This window comes from Asparagus officinalis, chromosome 5 (assembly GCF_001876935.1).
Source record: "Asparagus officinalis chromosome 5, Aspof.V1, whole genome shotgun sequence".
NCBI lineage: Eukaryota > Viridiplantae > Streptophyta > Magnoliopsida > Asparagales > Asparagaceae > Asparagus > Asparagus officinalis.
In genome coordinates this window covers 114,827,388-114,841,209 of record NC_033798.1, presented here as the reverse complement: position 1 = coordinate 114,841,209, position 13,822 = coordinate 114,827,388, and the positions used below count along the sequence as shown (strand labels likewise).

General features: G+C 35.2%; 2 protein-coding genes across 2 annotated transcripts; both read left to right on the top strand.

Annotated features, from left to right (window-relative positions):
• LOC109842430 lies at positions 5,028-5,681 on the top strand. Its single transcript, XM_020411309.1, has one exon. It carries the CDS (start codon positions 5,028-5,030, stop codon positions 5,679-5,681), a length of 654 nt encoding a protein of 217 aa, XP_020266898.1.
• LOC109842429 lies at positions 7,264-8,211 on the top strand. The gene has a single exon (XM_020411308.1). The coding sequence runs from the start codon at positions 7,264-7,266 to the stop codon at positions 8,209-8,211; it is 948 nt and encodes a 315-aa protein (XP_020266897.1).

Here is a 13,822-nt window from a genome sequence, read left to right as displayed (position 1 = left end):
GTTTAGAATTACTCATTTAGTCATTAAGAATACACATACAGATCTAATAGAATAATTAGTGGGTTTAGAATTACTCGGTTTCGTCAAGGAGGATCCATTTACAGGTTAAACAAGAGCAATCTTACATTCTGAAAGCATGAGATTTATTCGTAAACTAGTGTCTATGTAGATAATTACTGGGTTTATAATTACTCGGTTTGGTCATTAAGAATTCATATATATATAGATCTAATAGAAATCAAATCTTATTTTTAAATCCGCTCTTGATCTAACATGCACAAACATGACTGTAATTTTAAAAAGAAAATTGTCCAACCTGTTTTGTAAATAATCAATGCTAGAATTGAATTGATAGTTTTTTAACGCCCCAACCAATCTTCCTCAATTTCATAGGGAAATGAATGTTACTAGCACTTTACGCCCTGAACGTGCTCATCCCATCCTTTCATTTTCTTCATTATCACTATGACTCATCACAAGCGCTCTCTCTCTCTCTCTCTCTCTGTCTGTCTCTCTGGTAAGAACAAAGTTACGGTTAATTAAATTTATCAGGTCAAACTAAGACTGATGAAAGACTTGATGCGTAGCATTAGAGACAATCAGTTACTTGTATATATGACTGAACAAACAACAGCCCACATCCTCATTTTCCATATTTTCAGTGCCAACGCCATTTCATGCATGATCAGAGCAGTCAAAAAAAGTTCATTGCAGATAACACACAATTTTTTAAATACTCTGAGAGGATAGCCCCTGCATATATCTCCAAACTTCTTTTTTCGAGGTATATACAACATCTAGTTTATATTATTTTTCGGATTAAATTGAGATATTATATGATCGAGAATCACGTATAATGATAAATTACCTTTTGTCCTCAATTTAACTCCAAAAACACTAAATTTCATGAAGGCGAAATGCTACATTGCCTACGATCAAGAGAGTATAAGCACTAATAAAAAAAAGTTTGGACGATATAAGCCAATATCACCCAGTCCAAAATGTATCGATCCTCAGTTAACCCTGCCCATAAAATAGCAAATTACCAAATTGAACTTTGGAAGCTTGTTCATCTAGCCTCTGAATGCATGCAGCCTGCAGCAGGAGAAAATTAAACTAATTGATTGATTAAATTAATTTGAGGTCTAATTTTTGGATGAGAACGTCACACGTGGGGCTCATTTATAACGTAGGGGGCTAAGCATGTTGGTGTATTAATTATGTTGAGGAGAGGTGGATCCTGTGATTTGATTGAATGTTGTTATAAGAGCATCTCCAACAGCTTCCTCATTTCTCACTTTTGGAGAATATAGTTAGGTTTTTGGTCCAACAGATTCCCCATCTCATTCCCCAAAATAGGGATGGAGGAGAAAAAATAGGGAAGCTTCCCTAAATCTGCAGCATTCTCCAAATTTTTGGAGGAAAAAAGAGATTCTTCAAAATATGGAAGCTGTTGCAGTTGGTGTAAAAATAATTTGGAGAATATAACTTTTGCTTCTCTATTTTGGAGAAAATTTTAGAAAAGCTGTTGGAGATGCTCTAAGTGTTGTTGTAACTTGTAAGCCAGGATGAAGGAGAAACACACGTACGTTCCCTTTAGCCCCCCCTCTCTCTCTTTGAATACTCTTATCCTGCTGCCTCATCCTGCACAAGCACAACTAATGCTCCTAATATTGGTTAATGTGTAAACTATGCTGCTACGGTGCGTGGATCCCGTGGACCATGCGGTATACGGTCCATCGTGATGGACGTTATGCAGCACAGAGCCATGCATGTCCACATATGAGTGGATGGAGTACAAATTTTATCAGAATACTTACATTCAGTTAGTTTAGAGATTTTAGCCATCTTTTTGTAATTTAGAACATCTCATTTTTATAGAGGGTGTTCTTAATCGTTGATAGGATTGTAAGAGTCAATTTGAGAATTTTAACTGTATTCTAATCAAAACAACTAATCCTAATGAAAATGTTCCAATAAGAATTGTATACGAGTCAACGGGGCTATAACAGGCAAGGGTGCAACTATTTTGCTGACCCATATTGGTCGTATGCTTGTGCTGAGTGTTTTGCATGGTCCAGAGGATCCGAGCCCCAAGCACATGATGACTTCATTATACGTTTCCTAATTGTATGTAGTGCGTACGAGAGAGGCCATTTCCTATTAACAATATGAAGATACCTTTCTTTAAATGGAAAATAATAAAGTGGCTTCATCTCTTTATTCTTCATGGGTGTCATTGACAATATTGAAAAGCTTATTTAAGCCTCCTTACGGATGGATTGAACTCATTGAAGTTCTTTCTTTCTCAAAAAAGGGGAAATAATAATAATAATAATAATTAAGAAGAGCAATGAGACTACTAGCCTGACTAGCCCATTGAAATTAAGGACCATAGCCTGACTAGCCCATGTGCGCTTGATTGTGGTTCAGTTTTAAGATGCATGTTGATGCAAAGTTCGGTCTCATCACAGTATATAGTTTTGATATGTATGAAGGAAAACAAAATAACACAGTGCACGATACTGGTTGGACAAAAACAAAGGATTTAGATCCTCCTCCTCCACTTCAAAAAAGTAATATTACATATTACCAGAACATTGAAAATAAAAACGCCTTAAATCATAAATTGCGAAGGCCCAAGTTTGAATACACACACTACTATATAAAAAACCAACTAAGAGTAGTGCAAAATTGAATGAGTAGTGGACAAGTCCTTTTCAATTGCAGCTAAAATGGCAAAATGTCATTTTACAATAAATAGTAGTTTCTCTTTTGTTTTCTTTTTTACTTCTAGAATATTCTATATCATTCAATGTCATAAGAAAAAGGAGTCCACTTAATTGAATGTTTTCTTCACATGATTTATTTATACTAATGCATAAAGAAAATCAATGGAGGATTTTATAGCTTTACAGAGTTAAATGCACTCTCTCTATTAAAAAAAAAAATCAAATTATCTTCATATATATTTACTGACGCAAAAATAAAATGTTTTTACAGCACGTGCAATTGCACGAGTCAAATTTTAGCATAGGTGTATGTTCCCACTTTGTAGGCCTAAAGGCTAGCTGATCCCTCTAAGGGGTCTCTCATATCCAACGTCCAACTGCCCACAAAAACTTCTCACCCGGCGCCCGCTCGTTTCGGGAGCCAAACGCAATCCAGAGAAGCTCAAGAGGGAGAGAGAGAGAGAGAGAGAGAGAGAGAGAGAGAGAGAGAGAGAGAGAAGCAAATTAAATAGTAATAAATAATGCTTCCTCTCACACGGCAAAGAAAGCAAAGAAAGATTCCCGACACTATTGCTGCTTCTTTCAATCGCCATGGCATTTAATGTTACCTTGGTCACTGTTGCTGCTTCTGCTGCGATCAAGTCATCAGCAGAAGCAACACACGAGTACTACGCAGTACTCTGATCAACTCAATAGAGCGAGAAAAGCGAGTGCTTTTTTTGTTCATCTCATCTCTCAACGGACCATCAGTACTGTGATATATATGATCCCATTGAGTACTATAGCTAAGCTAGTATAAGTCTTTATCCCTCTCATGCGTTTGATTTGGAGTTATATTGGTGATTGATGGTTATCAGCTGGCTGCGCGTTAAGTAAAATTAGTTATCAAAAGATAGAAATGATGATATCTATATCTTTTGATATGGCAAGGATAAGTGGTTATTTCTTACTAGCTCATTTAGCAGAATGAGGTGACACCTCACACCCATGATTAATTCTCCTATATATTTAAAAAATTATACCAACCCTATTTAAGAGCTAACTGACCGATCTTATATGATATACATGGTGACCTAATTGAACTCGAGAAAGCCAAGTGCAAACCTTGGGCCAACAACCAAGATATACACAAAGGATAAAACCTCTATAAAGCAGATAGATATGAGTTCCGTTGCTCTATTACTGAGTTTGATGTTTCATTTGAAAACATTTTTGTGCAAATCAAAAGTGAGTCGGTTGGATGAAGAAACAGTTGACTGATGTTAATAATTCATACACAGAAGAACCCATTGAAAATGCATTAATAGTATGGTCAATTGGTAATGTTGGATATATAAACAAGTTTGTCAATTGGTTGATCATCGCTAGGTTGAACACCTATATATGACTTTTGATGAAAGTCTTCTTCAAAATCTCTGATAGTTCTTTTGAGGACTTTTTGTTGATTTTTTGGAGTTTGTGAGAGTACTTTGTGACTTGTGAAGTTGTGAGTCATATATGATTTGTCCGTCTAAGTACACGTGACACCTCTTACGTTCGAGATCCTCGTAAGACCTAATGGCCCATTACAGAAATATTTTTACCCATGCATTTAGTTAAAATTTTTGTCTTTTAATTAATCCAGTTCTGTTCTCCACACAAATGAAAAAAATTAAGACCAATTGGCAAACTTTTCCCTCAACCCTATAAAATAGCTATCTATTACAATATGTATTTTTCTAACTATTACAATATGTATTTCTAGACACGACGTTTGGAGAAAAGGATGGATCTTGTTGTCATTTTCCATTTCGGAGCTGAATAACTTAACAATAACAATTAGTAGCCAATCAATTATCTAAGTAGGAATCCTAAAAAATCGCATTAATTAAGTGAGGCCCAAATATCGTTTTCGCTCAACAAATTAAAGTAAAAAATATCCAGTTCTAAAAATTATTCAGAGAAAATTTCCCCCAACAATATGATTGCGTGAAAACATCTGTACGTCGCACTTACTAATCTAGTCATTAATCTGAATTAGTCTCACCATTATAGTGTCTCATTTCACTAACCAAGTTATTAGCTCATAATCTATATTCCGATACTACTAGTACCACTCTTTTATATACTAGTGCTGTATTAAGATTTAGTAGCTATGAACAACCAAACTAATTTAAAAAATGAAATTAGTTGTCGAGTTATAATAATTGGTAAGCTATAAAAATTAATCTAGTATTGAACGTTGGTACCGTAGCTGTTGATCATATCCATAATGCTAGAGATCGGACTGCTCGACCAAGACTGAATGATTCATAGATGTGGAAAAGACTTCTTAAAGTGAGGGATATATTGGTTAATAAGTTTGGAAGTGTTGAAAGGGTGAAGAATACAATTAATGAATGTTGTTCTAATGACAAAGTTATTCTTTCTGCCATGTACAGTTACTTGATTCAACCAGCTCCATTGGTGAATTGGCATGATACAGTTTGGGATGGTCTCCTATATCCTAAGCACTCTTTCACTCTATGGCTGACATGTGATTCAAGGCTACTAACTAAGGATAGACTTTTCCGAATGGGGATGTTAAGCACAAATCAGAGCAATTGTGTGTTGTGTCAATGGAATCAAAGGAAAACAATAAATCATATTTTCTTTGAGTGTCAGTTTTCGGCTGAAGTATGGAATAAGATAATGGAATGGTTGAGATTTAAATGGAAACCTTGTAATTGGAATCAGCTCCTTAACTGGTATTCTTGCAACCTAAGAGGAAAGGGTCCCATGAAGAAACATAAGAGAATGTTGTTATCGATGACAATGTACACAGTCTGGCAGGAAAGAAATTTTCGTATCTTTCAAGGCAAGAAGAGGGAGGCTAAGCAAATTGTTCATGTTATCAAGTTTTTAGTCTACACAAAAGTTTTGAATGAGAACTCATATGTTCATATAAGAGATCTCCTTAAGAAAATATAATTTTCTCTTTTTGGATTACCAGATTCTGGTATCTAGATATTCTACAAAACTGTACATGTTGGAAATGAATAAAAGTTAGTTCATTTACAAAAAAAAAAGATTTGCTATCAAAATTTAGTTTCTTTTGCTGTCATGTAACACCAAGAACATATAATGGGGTAGCACATATACTCGTTAGGATGACATATCTATACGACTATATAAAGGACTTCGTAGGAGTGGTCAAAAAATGTATGATTGGAGGACATGTTCTCATTTCTACTATATTTTGGTGGGCAGAAAACTAATTTAAAAAGAGTTGTTTTTCTCATTCTCTTTCTTGTTCTTTCTCTATTTTTTTATTTTCTAGAATATTCTTTATCATACAAACATGTTTCTCTTCTTTTCTATTTCTCTTTACTTTTTTATTTTCCAGCGCATTCCATAGCAAACAATATCGTGAACATAGGATTGAACCCACATAATTATTTTTCCATTATATTTTAGGTTTTTAAGGAATACAAATGAAAATTATAAGCTTATGTCATTAAGAATAATAACAAGTGTAGCAAAAAATGTCAAAGAATAACAAAGTAACAAAATATAAGTTTTTTTAAGTTATAAGTTTTGTGCATTAGGCACATGTAATTAATTTATTCCACAACAAAAGAAACAAAACTTATATTTCAATGGCAAAAAAGAAGAAGAGTGGGAGGAAAATTCTCAGCATTGGATTGCGATCTTCTAGCTCAAGTTTGTTAGGCCCTGAGGATCATTTTGATGAAAATTTGGAAGATGATGTTGAAAGTTTCAGCATTATGAGATCGACATGTCCAAAAGGGGAAAAGATGAAGAAATCTATGGTGGAAATTCTTAGATCCAGTGAGTTTCTGATTGAATCATCTCTTTCTTCGATTAGGACTGGAGTTCAGTCTCGACATCTTGGTAATGGTGATGAAGCTAGCAGCGCTCCACGAGGATTACTTGGGCTGATAAGGTTGAGTGCGAGGTGAATTCTTTCGATCCTTCCTTTTCTCAAAATCTTGCTACTAAAGTAAGGGAGGTGAATTCTTCTGGTCATCCTTTTTCTAAAGTTATTGATTCAGATTTAAATACTTCTTTGATACCGGAAGCAGTTACTGTTTCATTGAATGAATTGATTAAAACTGTTGGGGATAGATATGATATGATGGTAAATAAAATAGATAATATCAGTATTGTTGATTCTAAAGATTCTGAGGTTTTTGATTTAGAAATGGAAGAAAACATAGTTGTAAAATCTCAGGATAAAACTAATGAAGAGAAAGAACCAAAGAAAACTTTTGTGAGCCTCTTTGCTGATAACAAAAGATCTATGAATGGATTACCTTTAAATTTTATTCATTCTACTCAAGCAGATACAATTACATTCTCAGAGGAAGAATGGAAAAATGGAGAGATTTTCTAGAAAAAAAATGCTTTGATAGGGCATGTTATTGGCCTGCATGTTAAATTCAAGTCGATGGAATCATATGTTACCAAGCTTTGGGGTTCAATTTCAGTTCCGAAAGTCTCTTTAGTCAAACAGGGTGTTTTCCTATTTGATTTTTAAACTGAAAAACAAATGAGAGAAGTTCTTGAGGCTGGGCCTTGGTTTTTTGGTTCTAGGCCATTGGTTTTAAAACCATGGACTATTGACATGGACATGGATAAAATTCAAGATTATAACTATCCTATGTGGGTCCAATTTCCAAATTTGAGATTAAATCTATGGAGTTCAGTTGGTATTAGTAAAATTGCAAGTTTCATTGGTTATCCAATAACAACTGATAAACTTACAGCTACAAGAGAGAGATTAAGCTATGCTAGAGTTTTATTGGAAGTTAAACTTCCTTTAAAAGATCCCTTACCTGATGAAATAATTGTTCAAGGTCCTGATGGGGAAAGCTACAAGCAATCTGTTTTGTATAAGCTCAAGCCAAGATGGTGTTCTCTGTGCAATATTTTAGAGCATGAAACTGAAAAATACAGGAGGAAGAAAAATGTGAATAAGAAATGGATACCAGTTAATAAACAGCCAGTGAAAGATGCTCCAATGAATCAGTCAAATGTGCAACAACAAGATCTTGTAAATAAAGAGGGGCCTACTGAATCTGTGGGATCTGAAAAAAATGAGGCTGAAATGGTTGGAAATGATATTGGAGATACACCAGTTGTTGAGAAACAAATTCATGAGAGAAGAGATAATGCTTTGGGTGTTAGTCCTAGAATGTCATGTCTGGGGGCACAAAATGCCACAATATCTGATAATTTGCATGTTTCTGGAAAGCATGCACAGAACGTGCACATGCACATTTTAGGGGCTTCCAAGTCACAACCAAGTGTTAACACCACTGGTTTTACAAGTGCTACTAGAGCTATTGTAGCTAGAAGGGTTTTTGTGAATGATCCTCGTCCCTCAATTCAAGCCTCACATTTTTCTATTTTGGATCATCCAACAGTTGAATTGGATCCCTCTAGTATTGATAGGGGGAGTTTTTTCAGTAATGCACCTGTCAATCTGGAATATTAGAGGATTTAACAAATCCTCTAAACACATGGTAGTTAAGCAATTACTACAGGAATACAAGCTCTCTTTTCTAGCCCTCTTGGAAACAAAGGTTGCTGAAAGAAAAATGCAAACTACTGCTAAGAAAATTACAAAAAATTGGGAACGGATTTCAAATGTGCATGATGCTAACAATGGTAGAATATGGATTCTATGGGATAGTGATATTCTCTCTATTCAGTGCCTTAATTCATCAAAGCAGTACATGACCTGTATAATGCAATCAAAGGATAGCAGATTATCATGTTTAATCACAATTGTGTATGCTCTTAATCATTAGGAAGATAGGAAGTTGCTATGGGAAGACCTCCTGGCATTTAAAGGTAATGTAAATGGACCTTGGCTGATTGGAGGTGATTTTAATGCTATAGTTGACAGTGAGGATAAAATTGGTGGTGCACCAGTTACAGATGCTGAAACTGAGGACTTTCAAAATTTAAAGTCAATTAGTGCACATGAAGTCTACAGGTTGTTTTTTCACCTGGAATAACAAGCAAGAGGCAGATGCAAGAATTTGGTGCAGACTTGATAGGGTACTTGTCAATGAAGACCGGATTCAACCCTATAATTCCAGTCAAGTGGAGTTTCTTATGCCTTTATGCTCTGATCATTCTCCAGCTTTATTAACAATGGGAGACGAAAATTTTGAGGGAAAGAAATCTTTCAAGTTCTTTAGTATGTGGGTTGATCACCCTGATTTCTTTTCAGTGGTTAAATCAATATGGGATCAAAAAATAAATGGATATAATATGTACATGTTTTATTCTAAACTCAAAAAGCTTAAACCATCTCTTAAGAAATTGAATAAAAAGCATTTTATGATTATAACCGAGCAAGTTTCAAGAGCTAAGGCAGAATTGAGTAACATTCAAAATCAGCTGAATAACAATCTCTTTGATTCTGAACTAATTTCTAAGGAGAAAGAATGTGTGAAAAAATACACAAAGCTATTAGATTGTGAAATATCCTTCTACAGACAAAAGGCCAATATAAGTTGGGGATTACATGGTGATAAAGGCGCTCAATTTTTCCACTCTATTATGAAGGCTAAGATACACAAAAATAGGATAATGTCTATCTATATTGAGGATGGATCCAGGATATCTGACATGCTAGGGATTATACATGTATTTACTGATTACTATAAAAGCCTCCTTGGTACTGCTAGATCTACTACTCCTCCAGACCCAGCTATGATTTCTAATGGTCCATTCTCACTCCTAACCAGTCTAATGAATTGAGTTGTCATGTTACTAGGGAAGAGATCAAACAAGCTCTTTTCTCTATGGCTGAGGGAAAAGCTCCTGGACCTGATGGCTTCAGCATTATTTTCTTTAAGAAGGCTTGGCACATTATCAATGAAGATGTTTTCCTAGACTTTGAAGAGTTCTTTTGCTCTGGTAAGCTCTTGGGAACCTTTAATTCCACTCAATCACTCTGGTACCTAAAATTCTTAATTCAAGTACTCCATCAGATTTTAGACCCATTTCATGCTGTAATGTAGTCTATAAAATCATCACAAAAATTATAGCAAGCAAAATTCAGAGGGTTATGGGTCACTTGATCAATGATGCACAAAGTACTTTTGTTAAAAGGAGACTCATTTCTAGCAACATTTTGATGGCTCATGAATTGGCTAAGCATTATGAAAGGAAAAAAAAAATTCTCCAAGAGCTATTCTAAATATAGATTTGAGGAAAGCTTTTGATACTATAAGCTGGGACTTCATCAGGGTTATGTTAACTGGTTTGGGCTTTCCACATAATATGATAGGTTGGATTATGGAGTGCATTACAACTCCTAAATTTTCTCTATCTCTCAATGGAGCTTTACATGGTTATTTTCATGGTGCTAGACGATTAAGACAAGGGGATCCCCTACCCCCTACCTATTTGTGATTGGCATGGAGTATCTATCAAGAAAGTTAAACTTTTTGAAGGAGGACAGATTATATAAATTTCATCTCAAATGCTCTAGGTTGAACATATCCCACCTAATTTTTACCGATGACCTACTATTGTTTAGCAAAGCTGATATGGATTCAATTTTAAGATGGAATAGATGTCTACAAAATTTTAGTCAAGTATCTGGTCTGGAAGCAAACCCCAACAAATGCTTAATATTTTTGAGTAGAGTTAATGATAGTTTAAGAGAACAGATATGCAACTATCTTAATTTTTCTATGGGGGAGTTACCAATTCGCTATCTGGGTATGCCACTGATTGCAAAAAGGCTTATTTACCTGGATTGCTCTCCTCTAATCAGCAAAATTTCTGGACAGTTTCAATTCTGGCAACAAAGGAGGAGTTTATCATACGTTGGAAGAATTCAGTTGATAAAATCAGTCATTCTAGGCATTCAAACATTTTGGACAAGCAACTACATTCTTCCAATCAAAGTATTAGAAAAAATTGACAGAATATGCTCAGATTTCTTATGGGGTAAAAAAATCCATCTTGTTTCATGGAGCATTGTTTGCCAGAGCAAGAAGAAAGGAGGACTGAGAATTTTTTCAGCTAAAGATTGGAATTATGTGGCTTCTGTTAAGATACTATGGCTAATTCATCTCAAGAAAGATCTTCTTTGGATCAAATGACTTCACGAGAATTATTTACAAGCTTCAGATATATGACAAGTTCAACCTAAAGTAAGTGACTCATGGATGTGGAAACAGCTCCTCAGGGTAAGGGATTTGATGTTGGTCAGGTTCGGGAATGTTGCAAATTTGCAGAACACTGTTGGTGCATGCTGCATGAGTGGAAAACTTCAACTTTCATCTGTACATAATGCTCTCTCTCAATCAATTAATCTTGTTCCTTGGTTTGACATAGTTTGGAGGGGTTTACACTATCCTAAACACTCAGTTATTCTTTGGCTAGCTGCTCACTCCAGATTGTTAACCCAAGACAGACTTTGTCGGATGAGGATGTTGGAATTGAACATGTGTGTTCTGTGTCAAAGCCAGCAACTGGAAACTTGTAAGCACTTATTCTTTGAGTGTCAATTTTCAGCTGATATTTGGAATAAAGTTATGAATTGGATGGGTTTCTCTTGGAGATCATGCAATTGGAATCACCTTATAAATTGGTACTCCTTCAATCTCAAAGGTGGTGGTTGTAATCAATAATTGAAAAGAATGGCCCTCTCAGTGACAGTTTACATGATTTGGCAAGAGAAAAATATGAGAATATTTCAAAGGATGATTCGGGAACCAGAGGTGATCTTCAGGGGTATAATGTTTCTGATATTCTCCAAGATATTGAATGTCAACTTACCTATACATATGAAAGATACTCTTGTGAATATGTAGCTAGTAATATTGAGAGATTGTGAAATTTACAGGGTGATCACCAGGAAATGTCTGGTGTTTTGATGTTCTTCATATGTACATACTTGGGAAATGAATATAACTCTTTTTTATTGACCAAAAAAAAGAAACAAAACTTAAACAAACATTGCAATAGATGAGCAAGACATAATCTTTCCATATAGAATAAATTGATAGTTTCTTCAAGTTTTAAGATCTCACAATATAATCGGATCTACTATGTATTTTTGACATAATATAAATCTATTAAAAATAATTTGTCTCTTGCACATACATATGCACGTGTGACAATGCTAGTATGTTTTGTGGGTATGGTTGCTCTGAATGACTTAAAGAGAATGCTCTACTTGCTACACGGATTTGAATCTCTTTAATATCATAGTAGTAAAGAGAGCACTGCATTTATTATAACTATAATTTTATTCAGTGTATGTTTGTGATTTGTCTTTAAGTATAAATTAAAAATGAGCGCAAGTTACAATAGACATGGTGAGTTTTAGAATTTAGATGAGTCACTAACAAATCAATATATATGTAGTTGTGATGGAAAATAGAAGCAACTTCACTACTTTTTAGTGGTAGAAAGGATTGAATTCCACAATGGGGAGGAAAGTGGCGGTCTTTTGGTGCATTTTAGCGGGCAAAAATTTTCCCGCTATTGTGCACCTCCGTCTAGATCTACCATGAGGAAGAAGAAGAAGAATGGGAGCAAGGGGACTTCTAGTGCCACTTTGAGAGATTCTATTTTTGTTTTCCCCTCCTCTTCGTCTACTCGTAGATCTGAGGAAACAAAGGGAATCGAAAATGGTGAGGAAAGAAATGGAACAGTAGAAGCTCGAGAGGATTCATTGATAGAGCTAATGGGGAGCACAGGTCTGGTTGGGGCAAAGAAGAGAGTGCTCATGGAGGAAATACTGGCTAGAACTACCTCTCTCTCTGATCCTGCTCAAGTTCATCTCAAATCTGATTCAATCTTTGCTCGACAACTTAGTAAGAGTCCTAACTCAATCTCCTGGGCTGAAGATATAGAAGATGATTTAAATGTTAAGAATGATGAGGATTGTGATGAAATTGATAGCAATGTTGAGATTCTTGCAACTCCTGTAGCTCAATCTTCAAAAAGTTATGGAAAAATCAGTCTGGAGAAAAAGAATGATGAATTGAAAGATGAGATAGATTTAACAAGGAAAAGTGAAGGAACGAAGAAATCCTTTGCTAGCTTGTTTATGTAGGATCTGAAATAGATACACTAGAACACTAGAGGGGGGGTGAATAGTATTCTTTTAAAATTATTGCAAAGTAGATAATAAATTGCAAAGAAAAATGACAATCTCAGAAATTTGCAAACATAAACACAAGGATTTTATACTGGTTCCACCAAACCGGTGTACATACAGTCCCCAAGCAAATCCCGCTTGAGAGTTTCCACTATGATTTTGAATAAACTTACAAAATCAAACGCAAACCTGACCAATTTGCAAGTCCCTGTAAATTACAACACCAATTGACAAACTCCTTGCCAATTTGGACCCCAATCTCTAAGCCAAGAGATTAACCCTCTCACAACCGAGAGAAAACTTGTTGAAACAAGAACACAACTTACCATCTCCACTTGAGTATATATTTTTCCAAGACCAATAAGAGAATTTGTGATGTCGGTGAATCTTATGAACATTTCTCCAATAGTCTCATTTTCTTTCATCTTGAATAATTCAAATTTGTGCACAAGAACAGAAATTTTAGACTCTTTAACTTTAGTAGTACCTTCATGAGTTACCTCGAGTGTGTGCCAAATATCATATGCGGATGTGGCCGTTGACACCCTATTGAACTCATTCTTGTCAAGTGCACAAAATAAGGCATTCATTGCTTTAGAATCCAAATTCGCATTGTTCCTTTGAGATGTAGTCCATTCTGCAAAAGAAGTTGTTGGCTTCTCATATTTTGTTTCCACGACGTTCCAAAGTTCGTAGCCAAGAGATTGGAGGTAGATCTTCATCCTACACTTCCAATAGTTGTAGTTCGTGCCATCGAACATTGGAGGACGATTTGTAGAGTGACCTTCCTTGAATTGTGATGTATTTGACGATGCCATCTTTCACCTTGCTCTGATACCAAATGTAGGATCTGAAATAGATACACTAGAACACTAGAGGGGCGGTGAATAGTGTTCTTTTAAAATTATTGCAAAGTAGATAATAAATTGCAAAGAAAAAAATGGCAATCTCAGAAATTTGCAAACACAAA